The sequence below is a fragment of the Barbus barbus genome (assembly GCF_936440315.1).
Source record: "Barbus barbus genome assembly, chromosome: 46".
In the NCBI taxonomy this organism is placed as follows: Eukaryota; Metazoa; Chordata; class Actinopteri; order Cypriniformes; family Cyprinidae; genus Barbus; species Barbus barbus.
This window is the reverse complement of record NC_136724.1, coordinates 13,876,903-13,896,374: the sequence shown is the minus strand read 5'-3', so window position 1 is coordinate 13,896,374 and position 19,472 is coordinate 13,876,903. Positions and strand designations below refer to the sequence as shown.

Here is a 19,472-nt window from a genome sequence, read left to right as displayed (position 1 = left end):
GGTTTGGAACAACATGCGGGCGCATAAATAATGTGTGATCTACCCCTTTAAATTCATATTTGTTTTGCCTTTATTTAGCCTGCCCTCTTCTCGTCACAATCATCTTACTTTTACCCTTAATAGTGTGGCCACTTTGTTACACTTACACATATACAGCATTGTCTAAATATTGTGCTCAAACCCATCCCACAAGCACATTCACAACAGTTTACATATTACCAAAACATTAAGGCCGCCTTATCTGGCAAAAAGGCCCCAACTGCATTAGCCTCATGCTCCAAAGTCCCTCTCTCTCTCTCTCTCTCTCTCTCTCACACACACACACACACACATACACACACACAAACAAAACACACTGCCCGAATTCCTCTCAGTACATTTCAACCACTAGAATCAGATTATTAACCTATTTTTTTTGCATATAGGATCATATTTTATTGCTATTAATTTCAAATCTTCTGGCTGTCCTTATCGCTGTGAAAAAACATTGCTTTATCTATGTCGTAGCAGATAAGAGCGTGGTAGATATGCTGAACTTGTGACAAGTTTAAAAATTAATTTCGCTCCGCAAAGGTGAACCAAGCTCGAGCCGCCGCTGATGCTCGCGCAGTGATCATCATGATAGACTTCGCGCAGATCCTGTCGTCTGTCGGCGAGTTTGGGGCGTTTCAGAAGCGCTTGTTGGTGGCGGTATGTCTCCCCAACATCTTCACAGCTTTCCACATGTTCGGTCAGGTCTTCACTGCCATCACCTTCCCTCACAACTGCAACAGCAGCTGGATCTTAGAGCGGGCTCCCAACCTGACAGAGGAGAAGCAGCTGAACCTCACCATCCCTCTGGACACTGAAGGACAGTATGAGAGCTGTCAGATGTTCACACCTGTTGATCTTGAGCTTGATGCTATTGAAGCTTATGGAATAAACACAACGACATCATGCACTGATGGATGGGTTTATAAGGCACCAGAAGGCAGCAGCACTCTTATAACTGAGGTATTAATCAACCTTTTAAAATAAAACAGCCTATCTCTTATATGGTAATAAGTGTTTTAGTTTAGTTTTTTTGTTTTAAACTTTATAAAGTCTTTTCATAACATGTAAATAATAGGCTATAGCCTACTAACCTATTCATTGTTACACTTTTTTTTTTAAATTAATATTTTTATGATATGCTATCTATAGGCTACGTGAAATAGGCTAGCCTAAAATGTGTCGATTTTATATTATTAAAAGTAAAACAATATTTGACTTAAGATTTATTTTTTGAATTTGCGATTTATAGCTAACTTGTAAGGTAATCTAACTTTTGTGATTAAGAGATTTTGAAATAGACATTACTTTTGCAAAACCTAATTTACTGGTGAACCGGATTTTGACTTCACGTGCCGCCGTATTTATGCGTTTCTATGGCCGTCAAATTGTTAACATAACACCAAATGCTATGTAATGCATAACATTTATCATCATTATAGTCTTTTGTCACTGTGTGCTTTTTTCCTGGACAATAGGCTAATGATTGAAATTTGAAAAAGTTGAAGGTCAATGACTTTATTGGAAAAAAAACTACCCTTTTTATAATGTGCTTTGAACTGTAACATCTCATATCATTTTAATTTACATCATTTGTTTGTTGTCTTGTTTTCTTTTCCTATCTTATCATAGTTTGACCTGGTGTGTGAAAATAAGATATATAATGAGGCATCTCAGTCCGTCTACATGGCTGGTCTTCTTGTTGGAGCCCTATTGTTTGGGCCAATGGCAGACAAGTACAATCCTTGAATGATATTTTACATACAATGATTATTTTGGAGTTTTTCCAAAAACAAAACATTCTGATTATTCAGTTTGTTTTTAAAAGCCATCAAGGGCTAATTTTCATGTCAGTGGTTTAATAACTGTGCTGGTTAACATGTTTTCTTGCCACAGGTATGGCCGGCGGTTTGTGACGCTGCTTTCCTTGTTCCTGCAGTTTCTATTTGGGGTGGCAGTAGCATTTTCTCCCAACATCTTTGTCTACATTGCTCTCCGCTTTGTGGTCGGCACCACAGTATCAGGGATTTCTATCAACACATTTGTTTTGGGTAACACATTTGACTCCTAATGCCAGTATATTAAAAATCTGAAATTTTGCTTATATATTTAGACTGCATGTATAAAGAGAATTTATGCTTAAAACAAATACTTTGTAACAATCAAAGTCAAATGTATATAGCTCCTGTTTGGGATCTCAGCAGATGAATTTCATGGTATCTCTAATGTCTGTTAGGTACTGAGTGGTGTGGTTCAGCCAAACGGGCCCTTTTTACCATATTGTCACACTGCTTTTATGCCATTGGTCTGATGTTGCTGTCCGGTGTGGCCTTTGGGATCCAAAACTGGAGGATTTTACAGCTGGTTCTGTCAGCACCAGTTGGGCTTTTCTGCATCTATTACTGGTGAGAGTTATTAAGTGATGCATGTTGTTCACGGATTTCTAATGTTGGTTAATGGTCAATTGACATGCATACATTTGTCATTTAATTTTATTGCTTTTATTTCATTTTTAATTTAATATTTAATAATTTAATTTAATATATATATTTTTTTATTAGGTGTTTTCTTTTCTAATAATTGTCTATGTATTTGGCAGGATTCTTCCTGAATCTGCCCGATGGCTTCTGACTCAGGGCAAGCAAGACAGGGCCAAGAAAGAGATATTGAAAGCTGCCCGAATCAATGGCAGAAAGGTGCCCGAAAATCTGCTCGACAAGGTGACCTTTTTCTCTTTGCCAAGCTTTATTTGGTCTAAGAAAAGATTTAAAGAAATAACTTACCCAAAAATGAAAATTTGCTGAAAATGTAGCCTCAGGCTCTCCAGATTTGGAGACATTTTGCATTACATCACTTAGTCACCAATGGATCGGATCCTCTGCAGTGAATGGGTGCCATCAGAATCTTATATTTTAGCTGAAAGCAACAATTTGAAGTTAAAAACTTCTTAATGATGGATTTTTTTCTTACAAACACGCAGCTTTTTTTCTTGGGATGTTTTTATCAGCTGTCTGGACTGTCATTCTGACAGCACCCATTCACTGCAGAGGATCCACTGGTGAGGAAGTGATGTAATGCAAAATTTCTCCAAATCTGTTCCAAGTAAGAGCCAAACTCATCTACATCTTGGATGGCCCGAGAGTGATACTTTTTTTTTTTTTTTTTTTTTTTTGCAAATTTTTCTTTTGGGTGAAAAACTGTAAAAGATCAAATTCACTCCTTCTAAAACATATACTTGAATCAAAAGTAATAAAATAAAGATCAATTAACACAAAAGGATGCCTTATCAGATGGAAGCAGAGAACACAGCTAAAACAGGCAGCATGCTAGACCTGTTTCGAGTGGCTTACCTAAGAAAGAGAGCTCTCATCATGTGCTATATGTGGTGAGTTATCCTAGCATTTCCCAAATTTATTATAAATCCAAAATGTGATAAGACACCATACCTTTGATGCTTTATTCAAGTTTACCATTCAGGTTAAATACATCAGCATAAAATGTTAACAATAAAACATTATCACTGATTTTGGAACCAAATCAAGCTGTGAAAACTTTTCTAATTTGATTGAAAAAGCAGCTGAGCATTTGATCATATGTTCATTTATGTCACCGTAGGTTTGTGACAAGCCTGGTTTACTATGGTGTCAGCTTGAACGTGGGGAACTTCGGCCTGGACATTTACCTGACTCAACTCATCTTTGGCATTGCAGAGTTTCCCGCCCGGCTGTCCTGCTTTCCTCTCATTCAGCGCTTCGGAAGGAGGATTTGCCAGAGCGCAATTCTGCTCCTTGGAGGAACCGCTTGCTTGGTTATTCCTGCTATACCCGCAGGTGAGGACCTTCAGAGTCTTATTTTAGAATTACAGAAGAAGAAAGGTTTTTGTCCCATTTAGCAAAAAAGTTGCCCACAAAATAATCAACAAAGAAAATTGTTATTTATTAATTTTTGTTTGCTACATCCAGTCATTCTACATACTGTGGCCACAAAAAGTATTTGGACACTTAAACCACACCACAAAACCACAAAAATATGCAGCAAAAATTGACCATATGCATGTACTTTTTAATCAAAACATTAAAAAAATAAGTTTATTATATATACATTGTAAAACAATAGATATATTATTTAAATTAATGTGGTATGAATTAATATGATCTGAATTAATTGTATGCTTTGTAGGGAAAATGTCAAATGAAAATTTGCAACAAATTCACCAAATCGTGCAATGCTTAGGAACTGTCTTGGAAAAACATTCAATTGACAAAATCTGTAAGCATTAATGTGAAATTAATGTGTACTAGTCGGCGATTTTGTAATTTGAACAATTTGACTGGTACAAAAACGTATGATTTGAAGGCAAAATGTTACCATAAAGTCCACCCCTAACCTAAAGGCCCCGATATACTTCAAACGTAATCGAAGAACGAACTGATATGACGTCATTTCAAACAAAATCAGGTCGAAATGAAGTTTGTTTTGAGTTTGTTTCGGCAGTTCGAAACAGCTCACCAAAGCGAATGTACTGGGGGAGTTCATTTTGGCTCCTAAACACCTTTGAGCTACCATTGGTCCAAGGGGATTACGCAATCGGTGGGTGTGTTCTGGAGCTCCTCCTTCTTTGACGCACGATTGTTTTTCTTTTCTGGTTAGTTTCTCATTCAAGATTCAAGATTCAAGAGTTTTATTTGTCACATACACAATTATACAGAGTATAACCAGCAGTGAAATGTAGGTCAGGTCCGCTCCAAGGACAGTGCAATTATATAGAATACAAATATTAAGAAGAAGTACAAAACATAAAATAAAAGAAAAGAATAAAATAAAATAAGATAAGATAAGATAAGATAAAAAATATAAATATAAATGTGCAGGTCAGTATGTTGTTGACAAATAGTAATAAGAGGAATGTGCAAAAAATAATGTGCAAAAAGTTGTACAGGGTATTTGAATAGCAGCAATATGAGGTAGAGAAAAATTATGAATAGCTTATTGATATATGATATGTACATGGAGAAAAATTATGAATAACTTATTGATATGGTGATATTTACATGGAGTCATGTGATGTTATGACACAGAGTTAGAGTTTAGGAGCCTGATGGCCTGGGGGAAGAAGCTCCTCCTATTCATTCCTCATTCAACAAAGGTCAGGCAGGGGAACAACATCTCCAAGTCACTAGCAACATAGCCTCCTATGCTATACACTAGCACTGTGCCGAATAGCTGAGCTGCCACAAATATATCCACACCTGTACGATCGCTCGCAGAGAGACTTTAAAGATTCAGAGAAAGCATTTAATTCCTAGAAATGCGGGGGTGTTGGAATTTTTAAAAACAGTATACCGTCGCTCAGCCTTTTCAAACTTCTTTTTGCCCCCAAACGAAGAACGAAAATGAACTTCGTTTGAAGTATATCAGGGCCTTGCCTTAACCCTCAGGACATTGTGAACAGATTGTACAAAAATGTGTGAATGAGTGTACAAAATCAAAAGATTCTCAAGTCATGAAGTTTTTGTAATTAAACCATAACTCCATCAGTTTGTTTTTCCAGGGTATCCTGTGATTGTGACTGTGATCGCAGTGGTTGGAAAGTTCTCCCTCGCTGCCTCTTTCACCATTGTGTATGTGTACACTGCTGAGCTCTACCCAACAGTTGTGAGGTACTGTATATATGTACTGTATGAACACTCACTATCTTCGATTATGGATTCTAAATAAGCTCTTGTTCTTTAAACTTAATCATATAGGCAAAACGGTGTGGGACTGAACTCCATGTGTGCACGTGTAGCTGGTATTCTGGCTCCTCTGATTGGCTTGTTGGACATGTATCATCATTCTATTCCAATGGTCATATACGGCACTCTTCCTTTTGTGGGAGGAGCGCTGACTTTCCTGCTCCCAGAGACACTTAACACTGACCTACAGGACCACACTGACGTCCCCGTGGATGACTGCATGTGCGTTTATACCTCTTTATATTAGTGGCACTGACAACTCTTGCAATGATAAATAGAAAAAATAGTTAACTTTTGATACACAGAATTTATTACAGAATTAAATCTTACTTTTCTTAATTTTTCATTTACAGGGAATCAGAGAAAGCCAGTATTGAAACCGGACTGAATCAGGAGCAGGAAATGGCTCGCAGAAGCACAAAATTATGAGATTTATACTTCTATTTAAAAATGTAGTTGAAGTTTATGCTATTTTTTAAATAGATTTTTATTAATATGTGTGAATGGGGGAAATAAGACAAACAAAGGTACAACTGTTTACTTTTCAATTTGCAAAGTGTTTGCAAAGTTTTGATTAAAATGAATTTGTACTTTTTTATCATTTCAATTTGAAAAATAGTAAAAATCAGTGATTTATGATTGAAAAGGTGCATTAGTGTTTTTCTTCAGATGCTACAGAAAACCTGGATCAACTAGAAAGCCCTTAACAAGGGCTATTTATTAAGTTTAGTAATTAAAACAAACGGCATCTAAAAACTATGCACACATATTCATATTTGATTTTTTGCCTGACATCCATGCTATTTTCAGCAATTTTTAAAAAATTAAGATCGTCAACATCAACCGGTTATGTCAAATATTTTGTACTACAGCTATAAAACACATTTTCATCAAGGTCTCAAATATAACAACACACACATTTTAGAATATATGGTGTGATATTGATTTATACATATGAACTGCTATATAAAATCACGTTATGTTTATGTTAAATCCTTATATTTGATTAAAGCACAATCTCAAAAAGACCAGAAAATCATATTTGCCTACATCAGACCATCTGTTAGTCAAGGTTATGGCCCATATACTTGTTCAGTAGCTCTAAACAATGTTTGTGTCATTCCTCTGTAGCCAACGGTCTTTATGTTGTTGACGACCGAAGCCCTCGTCATAGTTCCCCTTCCTTTTGAAAAGCTGCTGATAGTGGAAAACACAGTAGAATTCCCCATAGAGTGGCGCGTAGCCTTGCAGGCTAAAACCAAGCAAAACATCTTTTTAGTATGTTTATTGCTTATAATCTGTAGGCTATAAAAACACATTCATATGGAGCATATTTGTAGATTAACAGTTTTAAGCAACAGCTGCAATGTCAGCAAAGTTGGTTAACAGCTTAAGAGGCAAAGTCTGAAAACTGGTGCAGAACTGCAGCTTCAGCACTTCCTATTTAATGATTTGCTGTTATTTAGTTGCATTATGGTGCCAAAGTGTTTTCACTAATTTAGAATAAAAAATGTAATGTTTAAATTTCAATGATGTTCATTATCGGCTTTTATCATTATCAGAAACATTCTTACCTTAGTTTCTTTTTGCAGTGCTTGCAGCAGAAACAGGTTTTGTGAAAAAGTAGTTTATCCGCTGCCATTCTTTCCATGGGGTAAACTGGTTTCAGACAGGCTGAGCATATTTCCTGAGCTGCTGGCTGAAACTACAGTCACATGAAAGGGTTAACACACCACCATACCATAAGACTTGGGGTCAGAAGTTAGCTTTTAATTCACTTAAGTTATTAGGGTTTTTTATGCAGCACTGGCTTTTGGAAAACACTGGTATAAATCATAGTATTCACACTGTATCATTGTAAAAGCTGTATTTCGGCTTCACAATGTCTATCCATTGGTTGAATGATATTTTTCTTAAAGATATTAAATCTTTTATCAGCGTATATTATCCCAACATACTCCTCTACACTCAAAAAATAAATAAAAAATAATAATAATAATTCTGAAAACATTTTATAATGAATACATTTTACATTAACAAACATAATTACTTAATGGAATGTGCATTTAATATACATTAAAACTGTTTACTAGATTTTAAAAGAAAATATAAAGTATTTAAATAAAAATGTTGATATTAAAAACACAGGATTATATACTTTGATCTTTGAATGTACATACATGAATGTACATGCAACTACATAAAACAGACTTTTTAAGAAATAATGTTACCAGAATATTTTCAGGAGATACTTTGGTTGATCACTGTTTCAGTCTATCCAGTCTCATAAGAAAACAGCTATTTTAGAAGTGTGAAAATTCATTTAATGTGATTCGTATGAAAATGTTCAATTTGTATGAAAAAAGTATGAAGGTCCTTCCCTAAACCTACCCCCTCAGTGGAGCAAGTAAATACGAAAACGTACAAACGCAAGCATACAAATTAATACAAATTTGCAACAAAAACGAAAAAGTTATGAATTAACTCCATTACTTTTAGTTTTCCTGTGATAACATAAGAGAAAACCTCACATTAACAGATCATAGGAGACATCATATAGCGCCGATTGCTGAAAGGACCTTGTGAAGTTGTGTTGTCATTCGGTTTGAAACAACTATTACAAGAAAAGAAATCCTGTTTACTGAAATGTATAATGTGACGACACGTTTATATAATTTTTATTGACAAATATGGCAGAAATTCTAATTATATTGTATTCACAGAAATATCAGAACATCTTTACTGCATGACTGCAACACACTGAGGAAATCATATAGTTAAAAAAATAATAATTCACAAAACACAGAAACTGAAATACTAACAAAAGGAAATAGTAATAGTAAATTATCATTCAAAAGATAATCAAGCAAAAAAAGTACAAAAATGCATTGGCTGCTACATTATTAGATCTTTAATTTATATTGCAACCAAAACCAACATAAATTTCGAAATAAATTTACAGTGGAGGACGGTCTTCTCTAATAAAAGGTGTGTTGATTCTTGGGTACGTGACAATTTCTGTTGTGGCTGGACTGCTCACGATGAGCTTTTTAGAAGTTGTCCTGGTTTCAGGTTGGGTTGTCACAACCGTGGAAGTTTTCGAGGAGTAGAACTTGTTGCCAAAGGAGTCCGTCCTCTCATAGTTCTCGCTGATGGTTTTTGTTCCAATGACTCTCTCTTCTTCAGGCCTGGTTTGCACTTCCAGCACACTGACCTGCCTCTGTGGATTCGCAGGGCTCGAGGGTGCTCCTTTTGTGACAGAACATTGCCTGCGGTCTGAAGGCATACTACAACAGCACTGCAGCTTTGTCTCTTCTTTTGGTTCTTCCTTCAGGGGACTGATCTGAGGTGATGGCGACTCCGTAGACTTCCTCGCTGCAGATTGAATGGAAATAAAGGAAGGAGACGCCGGTGAAGCTGATCTCGGTTTGGTTGTGGGAATAAAAAGCTCTGGCCTTTTGTGTGTTGTTGACTGTCCAGAAAGTCTCTTTCCAATCTGGTTTTGAGCTTTTGGTGATTTGCTTGACCCAATGCTGATTTTCCTGATATTACCTGAAGGAGGTGAACCTTGTACGGCCACCATTGATTCCCTGAAGAGACCAGAAAGTCCTACAATGTCAGAGTCAGATTTTAGAGTCGATACTGAGTAAAGAGCCTTTTTAATGGCCTCCTCTATATCCATGAGTCTTGCAAGTGTTTGGTCTTTTAAACGAATGATCTCCGCACCAGCTTTCTCTAAGTCCTCAAAAGCCACCTCCATGGACGACATCATCTCAGGTTCACTTGGTGCTCCAGCATGTTCTGGAGTGACTATTTTTGGCTTGATTTTCTTCTCTCGAGGCACAACCCAATCAGGTACGCTCTCAAAAATGTTTTTAAGCGAGCTCACGTCCACTTTGTTGGTATCTTCTTCGATTTCCTCCACTTTGGAGAGTATGTTTTTGAGTTCTTCTTGCTTTTTCAGCTTGTCAAAGATCTCCATGACAGCTGGCACGTTTCCTTTCATGATTTCATCCATGTGCACCGAGAGCCTCTGCCTTCGCTCGTCCTCAGTCTCTCCTCTAATTTTCTTTTCCCGTCTCACCACTCCACTAACTTGTTGATCATCACTTTTATCATTTCTTTTTTCACGGTTGTTGATATCTGTCTTACAAGTCTCGCCGGAGGAGTCATTGTTTTGAGGAGAAGTTATTCCCTGTGCTGTTTCAGGTTCCAGAGTGGTAGGGTTGCTAATGGTGTTGTCTGAGTTCTTTACATTTTCTTTTGCCATTTTGATTCTTTTAGGTTTTACAGGAGGCACTGAACCACTCGACTTTACCCCGAAGTTTTGAAGACTAGCATGAAATCCTATGGAAGATTCATTGACAATGCTTTCTGGGGAGCTCTTTGGAGTTTCTTCAACAACCTCTACACCATTCAGCTTTTTAGGACTTTCAGTGTTGCTCACTGATGTTTCACTAGACTCATGTTCATTAGCATCAGTATGCTGTACTCTTTTGCAGAGTGCATTTCCATGAGACGGGCATTGTTTGGAAGTTGAAGATCCATTAGTCTGCTCAGTTGGTGGTTTTGAAGAAGTAGAAGGGACTTGGTATTTGTTAAGGCGTTCTGAATCAGTTTCAGAACCAAGAGGGTTTGGCTTAATTTTTAAATGATCTGGTTTAGGTGGGATAGCCGGTTTGGGTCCAACAGGAGTTTTACGATTTTTAACAGGTGTTTCTACAGAGACAGACATGGGAGAACATGTCACTGGTTTGTTTTCAAATGACCTTTCACAAGGGGTTGTGTCAGTTCCCTCAGGTGATTTTAAAGCTTCCTTTTTGGCTTGAGGTGGAGGAGGAGATGTTGCTGACTTATTTTCTTTAGTCCTATCACTTGACTGGTTCATCTGGTTCATCATCTCTTCATCTGTCTTTTTGTGTCCTGCAAATCCTTTACCAGAATTCCTATAAATCATGGCAGCTCTAAAATCACCCTTTATGACATTAAAGTTCGACTTTCCCAAGGAATCAAGAGCTGCCTGTATGCTACCTCTCATAACATCCTGCTTACTTTCTTCCAGTTCAGTTTTGGAAAACTGTGAGAGCTCGTCATTCTCACTTACATTATCATTGTTTTTCACATGTGTAAACTCATGGGTCATTGAACCAGAATCACAGATTTGTTGGGTTTGGTTTGTTTGGGAAGCATGTTTTGCTTGTACACTCGGCTGAAGAGCTTTTGCCTCTATTGTCGCCTGATGGAGATTCATAATGGCTGTTTGTAAATTCCCCAACTCATCGTCTTCAACAACGTGAACTAGTTCTGCTTGAAGAACGACTCCATCATCCATGATGTCTTGATTTTGGAGACTTTCTTTTTCCAGATTGTCACCTGTGTCAGGACAATGTTCAGATTGGTTTGTTGCTTCTGCATCATTATTTTCATTATTTGCCAAACTTTCTTTAGGTAACACTTTTGACTTTATTTCATCCGACTGCATGCTTGTGTCATCTATTTTCTTAATAAAATGGGCTTTGATATTGTTAACTTTACCTGGTATAATCTCACTTGTTTTCTCTGATTCCCCAGTAGATGCACCTATATCTACATCTGATGATGTTTCCTGTAGGCATTTTAGATGATCAAGGTCTCCTTTTTCAATGTAGCTCTGGAATAGCTGCACATTACTAGTTTTGTTTGTATCTACTACTGTATAACTTTCTGATGAACTAATATCAGTCTTCAGATCACAATTTTCAGACTCTGGAACATTCCTTAGACTTGAGGGAATGGATCTAAAATCAATTTTACCAAACTCCATTACCCCTGTACTGTCTTCACTGTGGATAAATAGAGCATAAATGGTTATCTCTCTCGTTCCTTTGGCTCTATCTTGTATTAAGACTCCTTTCCTCAGGGACTTCTCTTGACTGAGTAGATCTTCAGTAATCTGCACCACATTGGCAGTTCTGCACTCTTTATCTTGAGTGAATGGAAGTTGGTGAATGGGAACATCTATTTTCTGAATCTCCACATTGCCCTGACTGTCCTCTTTTAGGAAGGTCACAATTGGGTTCAAGTTTGTTCCTGGTAGCATCTGAAGCATGATGTTCTTTATGTTTCCAGTCACTATCTCTTCATCCTGAATTTCCGGTCTCTTATCTTCTTGTATGAAATGATATCTTGCTTTTTTGACATGACCATTTTCATTAGCTTCAAGGATGGTTCCATCAGAATGCATAATACTGAAGTTGCATAAAGAAACTAGACTTTCTTGTGTGTTCTCCAGGATGGTATCTAATTCTTCCTTGGTTTGCTGATTGATTTTATCAAGTGGAGTTGATTCAAACATCTGAGCTCTGTTTCTTACATTTGCCTTCAGCAATTCTTGTTCTTGACTGCTGAAGCTATCATTTGTTGGTGAGTTGGTGATGTTCTCCTTGTCATGTGATACTGTTTCAAAGACCTGTTTGGATTTAGATATACTTACTACCTCATTTGTGTCAATGTGATCATTGGTTAGACTGTTATGGGGAAGGTCTGATGTTTCTTTTCCATCAGTCTCAAAATTACTCTTTGGTTTTTGGTTTGATCGACTTTCTTCCGCACAAACAATGTTTTTCCTTGGACAGGGGTTTTGACTAGCCATCGACTGAGTTTCGAACATTCTGCGTGTGGCTTTCACATCCAGCTTGATGCTCTGCTCGGATGTCCCTTCCTCTGATTTGTTGAGTTGAGGTTTGTTGTCTTCGTTGTAGGAGTTAGATGTTGGTTGTTCAAATATGCAGACAGTTCTCTTGATGTCACCCTCTTGAAACTCCTTTTTCTGTAGCTTTTGATCATGGATATCCACTGAATTGATTTCATGGTTCTCAAACAGCCAGCACCTGGACTGGAACTCACTCTGGTATGCAGTGCCTGTGTCTGGGTCCATGTTAAGAATATCAGCCAACTCCTGCTCTACCAGACTGTCTACATTTTTCAGCTCAGGGTAAGTGTGCTTTAGCAGCCGTCTAAGCTCGCATTTCTGTCGGCGTTGGTGCAGAATGGACATTGCTTCTCTTGTAGGGGGTGGTGATGTAAAGGGTCGTTCATGTTCATCAGGGCTGTTTTCTAGATGGTGTATTGGTGGATTTGATTCAGGTGCATATGCAATACTGTTTTGAGCACCTTCAGCCATCTAAAAAATAAAGAACGACCTCATAAGATTACTGTAGCTAATATATTAGTCTATTATTTCAAATGGTTATGATTAACTTTTATTAAACATAAATGGTTAAAGAAGTTAAACATACCTGTTGAACTGTAAGGAAGCCAAACCGCATGCCAAAGAAAACCAGCGTTTTGTGCCAAAAATTTCTAATAGTTAATAATTTCAGCAATCTGAATACAGGCAGTTGAGAATGTTATAACTTATGTTAGTAATGTTATTATGAGCGCAAAGACCAGTGAAACAGTAAATTCAATTTCCTATGTTATTATTTTATTTCACACCTAAGAGCTAAGGGTTCACAACCGGAATTTGTTATTTATTTGAATATGCAATTACAGAAAGACAAGCTGCTAATGTTTTGCTAATGTTTTAGAGCACTAAACAATCACACAAAAAATGCCTGTTCATTTTTAAGAATAAGGTGCATAATATGATATAATTATAATAAAAACAACATTTACACACACTACTACAATTTATTCCAGAGTTCACAGCAGGGGTGATGTTTGCTAGTGGTTATTTTGTACTCTAAATCAAATTAAAAAGCCAAAATAAGTTTTACCACTGAGCCAAAGTACAGATTTGAAGCTAATTTTCCTTACCTTGTTTGCGTTTGGCCTTTTTCCTGTTGGAGAAGTAAGATTCTGGTCCTAGAACAAACAAAATCAAAGAAATTACAAGTATATTTGAGCTTATATGATCAAAAAATAAAAATAAAAACAAAAAAATAACCAGGAAGTGATTTTATTTACTTAAATTCATGTCAAATATATAATTTATTTACACCCATGCTCCTTGAACTTGTAGATAGAACTATGACATAAACCAAAATTATTTTTTACCAGCTGTTACATGCATTTTATTTAGCAGCCTTTTCTTCCTGCAGCCTGCTTTATTCTGTCTCATCCCCCTGGCCCCAAAGGTCACCACATGTATCATGAAGAATAAAAGTAGTTACAAGTACTAACTGGTTTCAAGAGGTTTCCCGCAGGTTCTGCAGCTGCTACTTTTGACAGATATAGTGCAGACAAAGCTTTGACGGAAATAGAGGGTTTCTCCAATCCGTTGAGAGCCGAGTTGTCTCTGAAGTCTGCGACTGACCTTCTTTTATCCTCTGTAATACAGCAGAAAGATCAGAATTATGATATGGTTATTGTGACTCAAACTTTGACTCCTAATTTCCTGAATAAAGGAATGAAATCAAGGTCAGCATCTGTGCTTTTACAACCGAGACCCACAGACGCACACATCAGGGGGCACCAAAGACTTTCTGAACTGTCAGATAGGAGTTTCATTTAAAAAGAACAGTTTTTCTTTCAGTGGGAGGTGAGCAGTCATGTGATTTGTCAGGGATATTGTTTGTTAGTTTTGCAAGAGACTTTATCTGTGACCCAGCAAGCTTTCAGCAGGGCTTTAAGATTTAACTGTTAATTATGATGCAAAGTCTATCTGTGTCAAATCAAGCCATCTCCATTCATAAGCTTGCATACTATCTTCATACTAAAATTTCCAAAATGATTATAATTGTACAATCAACTTCAAGTAATATATGTGCTTAATAATTGTGCTAAGTACTAGGCCTATTACATTAAATAGACAGATCCCCAAAGGACCTTCGCGGACCTCTGCTTTTTGAAAACTGCGATTGATTTATTCAGTTTTACACCAAACATGCATCCATTAATGCTTTTTTTTAATGTTAAATCCATTTGGTAAGTGTTTATATTTTTGAAATGGTGATGGTTATGATAGTTATTACTCTGTCAGCTCTCATTATAGTAATGTGGACAGCTGCTATGAATACAAGTCATCAGTGCAGTGTGCAAAGTCTGCTCAGAAACTAGGCTGGAAAACATCTGACACTCCGTGACACAGATACCAATGGGATTTCCAGTCATGAACCAAGAACCAGCACACAGCTTGCTTGAATGAGCAGAAGGGTGCAGACTAATCAGTTTCAAGGGCAAAATATTGCCTTGCCTCAAGCCTGTGAAATAAAATTATGATCAGCTGTGGCTGTATTTTAGTATCTGATTAGTATGTAGGAACTGAAACTCACTATCTGATAAATACTTAAGTCTATTTTTTATTGTAGTAAAACATTTACTTAGGAAGTGCATCTGCATTAAATCACACTTGCTAACCATCTGATCTAGGTATCACAATGATTACGGGATTATTATTTTTCTTGGTTCCATAATCATTGGTTAAATTACCATGTTTTGTTGTACAGTTCACCACAAAAGCATTCTCCAAAAGCTATTCATTAACAACACATGGAAGATTTTCTCTAAAACAGTCTAAAAATAAAATGTTATGAGGAAAAGTGAAGCAAAGTGTCCAAACAGACATCTTCTTTAACTAATTTCAGCATGTTAGTGGGTTGAAAATGAACATTTTATCATTTATTTGCTGGTTACCAATGTTCCAACTACAGTAAGGTTAAGTTTGTTTTCCAGCCTGTTTTTAACAGACAAGTGAATAATCAAATTCTGGAAATCCCATGTCCCTGGTCACACAACAGTGGTTGTCTATAATAGATATGTTGTGGGAAATCCTCTTTAGCACACGCACTATTTGAAGCAATAGAACGGTTTAAAAATGTGTAAACATAAACTCACCATTCAGCGCTCTTTCTCTTTGCTCATAAGCTTAACTCAAATCCCTCTGAATTACTTTATTACTTAGTTCAATAATGATCCTTTGACTGGTCTAGCAGCCATGTGTGTCCTCCGAGTGTGTCAGCAAGCCTGTGGCCGTTTCTGTGCTGGTAACAGCTGACCCTGTCCGGCTCCCATGGATAAAATAAGTGCCAGCCAGCTATTTTAGGAGCTATTCTGCTATTGCTACACCAGGCTGAGTCAATCACTTGTTGAGATGCATACCTACTTTTCCAGTCTGCCACAACCCAGCACTCAGAAATGACTCAAATAAGCATGTTATTTTCATCTCACATCATTGGGAACAGTTGTTGTTGCTCCTGCTGTGATGTCATCTGGCGTTTCCACAATTACAATTTGGATACCTCTCACATGTGGCCCAAGTTATATCATGAGCAATGTATTGGAAAATAAAGTATATTTTTAATATTGCACTGGTAGTTTGATTTGACTGTGTTTGCAATATTATGTGCTTTGTGTCTTGCATGATCTTGTATATAGTTTGCCCTTGACATTTAGGTCACATGATAGTCTGTCAACATATGAAATTTAACCTTGAACTAAAATCCTTACTGGTGGTTTTTGCAGAGGTAAGCATTGCTATTACTATTGCTTATCATTTTGAACAAACCCTAGGAGTACTTGAAATGTCCTGTATTATTTGGGGTACAATACCTCAAAATCCTCAAATCTTGCGGCTAGATGTTTTGATCAGACTTACAATTTTAGCACTGGTGAACATGCAAAAAGAAAACCCACAACACCCTAGAAACCACTTAGAAATGCTCTTGAAACCCCCGTAAGGTAAAAAAATATCAAAATATCTCCAAATATATGAGAAAACGTAACCAAAATACATAAAATAATCTATAGCATTAGCCTAACATTTTATACAATATATCTGAAAATACATTTAAATAAATAATAAATACATTTTTAATTTAAATACAGTATAAATAAATACATATTTTTATAAATATATCTTAGAAAAAAATATATATGTAATTTTTTAAAATAAATATATATAATGTTTTTTCTCCATATGGGCTACCCTGAGTGCCCTGGCAAACCATCCAAAGCACCCTAGCAATTACCCAGAACACCCTAGCACCATGGCACTGAGTTTTGCATGTACAAGCATATCCTTATAAAATGTAAAAATGAAGTTATGTATTTACTCACCCTCTGGAGAGGATATTTTTTCACTACAAATGCCAGAAATGGTCTTTCTTCTATCAGATCGGTTTATTGTCTGCTTTGTTCTTGCATTCTGAAAGAGTAATTATTTTATCAGTAAATACAAATGACTCTTGCTCAAATCTCTGTAAGGTCCAACTGTTTACCTTTGTAATCACTTGAACCTCTTCAGTCACTTTCTCTTGTTCATTATGGCTGCTATTAACCTCTGCCTCTACTTGTGGCTTTGTGTTCTCCGCATCCTTGTAATTGGGAAGAGTAATGTTATTGGCTTTCTCAGCACTCGCTGATTCAAGTGCTGTCTTGCTCTTCTTGGATTCAGCCTGATTGGTGATCTTTGACTCAAAGAGCACCCTGAGTGCTGTGGTGCCTGTAGGTCTGTGCCGAGGAAGACTCTCCATAGACTTACTGCGGGAGAGAGGAGATACCCTGGACCTTTCTTTGACCTCAGTCTTCCTCACTATTGTCTCGCTCTCATTCTCAATGACAGGAATTGGTGTGACCTGCATGTTCAGCTTGAGGAGATAAATTAGAAAACATTCACAGTTTTTATGCAGGTAAAAATGGATGCTTCCTTAAAACATTGGTAAACAATGGTATCAAATATGTTAGTAAGTGGTATTGTACACACAGCTGGTTGTTATCACAAAATATTCTTATTACACAATATTATAATCTTACTCCATGGCTACTTGCCCACATAATTAGATCAAATTAGATCAAATAATTAGTTAATTATGAAATTAAAAATAATTAAAAAATTATGATTTGAGTTTAAATATTTTATTAGCTCATTGAATGTGGTTGTTAAACAGCATTGCTATTAACAGCAGTCATTATTGGGGAATAGCTGACCTCAGAATGTCAGGACTGGACAGTCAGAATCAAGCATTTCAGAAAGCTGTGTAATGTTAGTAATATTGAATAATCTAATAGACATGAGCCTTAGTGTTTTTACCTCATGCTTGACATCTCCTGAATCAACTTCTTTGGTTTTTCTTCCAGGAGAGTTTTGGTACCTGGTGTTGGTGAAGACATGATGTTCAGAAGGTCTGATAAAGTCAAGCATTTAATTTAATTGACCCTTTGCAGCAAGGACCCACAGGCGATTTGACCGATCATACCGCTGACTCTGCCATTTTTGTCGGACCAACAAACCAGACAGGAGAATAGATTTATAGATTAACGTCGGTGCGGTGGACTTGAAATTGAAAAATGGTTTTCAAGTTCTGCGATTGAAACAAGATACCTTCTATTGCTCATTCATGTTTATTTCATGCTATAACTAGAAAAGGGGAAAAAGAGAAAAGAGTTGATCGGCTCACATGCCTCTTAAAGTGAGGTGCTACTGAGATACTTCACGACACATTAAAGGGCCACAAAACGGTATTTACTGTTTGAATTTCTTCAAAAAATGACAAAATTTGAACGCTGAAACTTTGTTTCATAAAGTAACCTGCTCTGATTCTTGTCTGTCGGCATGTTGTCAGTGTCTTCTTTGCTCCGGGATGCATTTTGTGTGTGTGATGAACATGATGTGTGGGATCACTGCTTGGACATAGCAACAGTAACGAAGAGGGGCGGGTCTTTGCGAAAGGGTCAATTGATTTCAGTAAATAGAGTTGTTAGTTTCACTTTCTGTATGAAGGCAAATTTAGTTTAATCAAAGAGTTACACATTAACATTAAGAGAGAACAACAAGAGAGTCCATTATGAGAGAAGAAACTTCCATTGTATGGAAAAAAACAAACTAAGATTCTTCAAAATATCTCCTTTTGTGTTCAACAGAAGAAAGAAACTCAAACAAGTTGAGGGTAAATGATGAGAGAGGTTTCATTTTTGGGTGAACTATCGCTTTAGAAGTTTATTAGCAAACAAATATTCTACGATCATAATTGATTCACCTTCATGTCTTTCAAACCTCTTTCATGTCTTCTGTGGAACATGATAGGAGATCTCTAGCTGAATATCTAAGCTGATTGCTTTCATTCAGAGGGAGTGAATGCTAACCAAATTTAAAGCAAGAGTTTCAGTGAATAACTTCAAATTTAATCTGTTCCTCAAAGTTATTGTATGGCTTTCGAATATATTTAGTGAATGAATCTTACTGGTCAACTTTTATTGTACTTAAAATACTGCATTTTTCCCCCTTGTTGGAACTTGTTGAAAGCAATCATCACATTTTGTATTACAGGTCATACAGGTTTTGGCCATTGTAAGGATGAGTAAATAATGGCATAGCATTTATTTATTGGTGAAATATGCTTTGAAGGAAAGAGGAACATCTCTCTCACTGTGCCACAAGCTGAGAGACAGACTTCCTCCTGTCTTTAAGTCCAGCTTCAGTCCAGGACAGAACATGATCGGTGGAAACACTTCTGAGAGACTGGGCCCTCCGCAAACTGCTCATCACTTCCATTTCCTCACCTAATACTCACTAGTCCTTCATCACAGCCCAACCTACACAGTGTGAACACAAATCACATGGTGCTTGACAGAGAGCACATTTGTGGCATTCAGTCACATGGTGCGGTCTTACATTTTTAAAACCCTCTGGGGTTCTTCGGTCATTTATGAGCCGAATTGTTTTTTTTTTTAAATCGTAGCTTCATCGGAATGGTCCGAAACTTGATGACTTTTTTGGTACTTGGTATA

At 36.9% G+C, this 19,472-nt stretch overlaps 2 protein-coding genes across 2 annotated transcripts; one reads left to right on the top strand and one right to left on the bottom strand.

Annotated features, from left to right (window-relative positions):
- Positions 1 to 337: 337 nt before the first annotated feature.
- LOC306864706 (solute carrier family 22 member 13-like) lies at positions 338 to 6,406 on the top strand. Its single transcript, XM_079408872.1, has 10 exons — positions 338 to 993; positions 1,663 to 1,766; positions 1,927 to 2,081; positions 2,267 to 2,435; positions 2,630 to 2,750; positions 3,321 to 3,415; positions 3,646 to 3,860; positions 5,582 to 5,690; positions 5,778 to 5,987; positions 6,119 to 6,406. Exons 1-10 carry the CDS (start codon positions 619 to 621, stop codon positions 6,192 to 6,194), a joined length of 1,629 nt encoding a protein of 542 aa, XP_079264998.1. The 5' UTR covers positions 338 to 618; the 3' UTR covers positions 6,195 to 6,406.
- Positions 6,407 to 8,424: 2,018 nt separating this feature from the next.
- LOC306864705 (xin actin-binding repeat-containing protein 1-like) lies at positions 8,425 to 15,739 on the bottom strand. The gene is made up of 4 exons (XM_079408871.1): positions 15,582 to 15,739; positions 13,929 to 14,074; positions 13,563 to 13,610; positions 8,425 to 12,927 (listed from the first exon to the last, which is right to left on the bottom strand). Exon 4 carries the CDS (start codon positions 12,925 to 12,927, stop codon positions 8,722 to 8,724), a length of 4,206 nt encoding a protein of 1,401 aa, XP_079264997.1. The 5' UTR covers positions 13,563 to 13,610; positions 13,929 to 14,074; positions 15,582 to 15,739; the 3' UTR covers positions 8,425 to 8,721.
- Between the last annotated feature and the right edge of the window lie 3,733 nt (positions 15,740 to 19,472).

What these genes read in the sequence shown, in the direction of transcription:
- LOC306864706 (XM_079408872.1), top strand. Translation starts at nt 619, where the DNA reads ATGATAGACTTCGCGCAGATCCTGTCGTCTGTCGGCGAGTTTGGGGCG. An exon ending in CTCATCATGTGCTATATGTG is followed by an intron (nt 3,416 to 3,645) that starts GTGAGTTATCCT and finishes ATGTCACCGTAG; the next exon opens with GTTTGTGACAAGCCTGGTTT. An exon ending in TATTCCTGCTATACCCGCAG is followed by an intron (nt 3,861 to 5,581) that starts GTGAGGACCTTC and finishes TTGTTTTTCCAG; the next exon opens with GGTATCCTGTGATTGTGACT.
- LOC306864705 (XM_079408871.1), bottom strand. Translation starts at nt 12,927, where the DNA reads ATGGCTGAAGGTGCTCAAAACAGTATTGCATATGCACCTGAATCAAAT.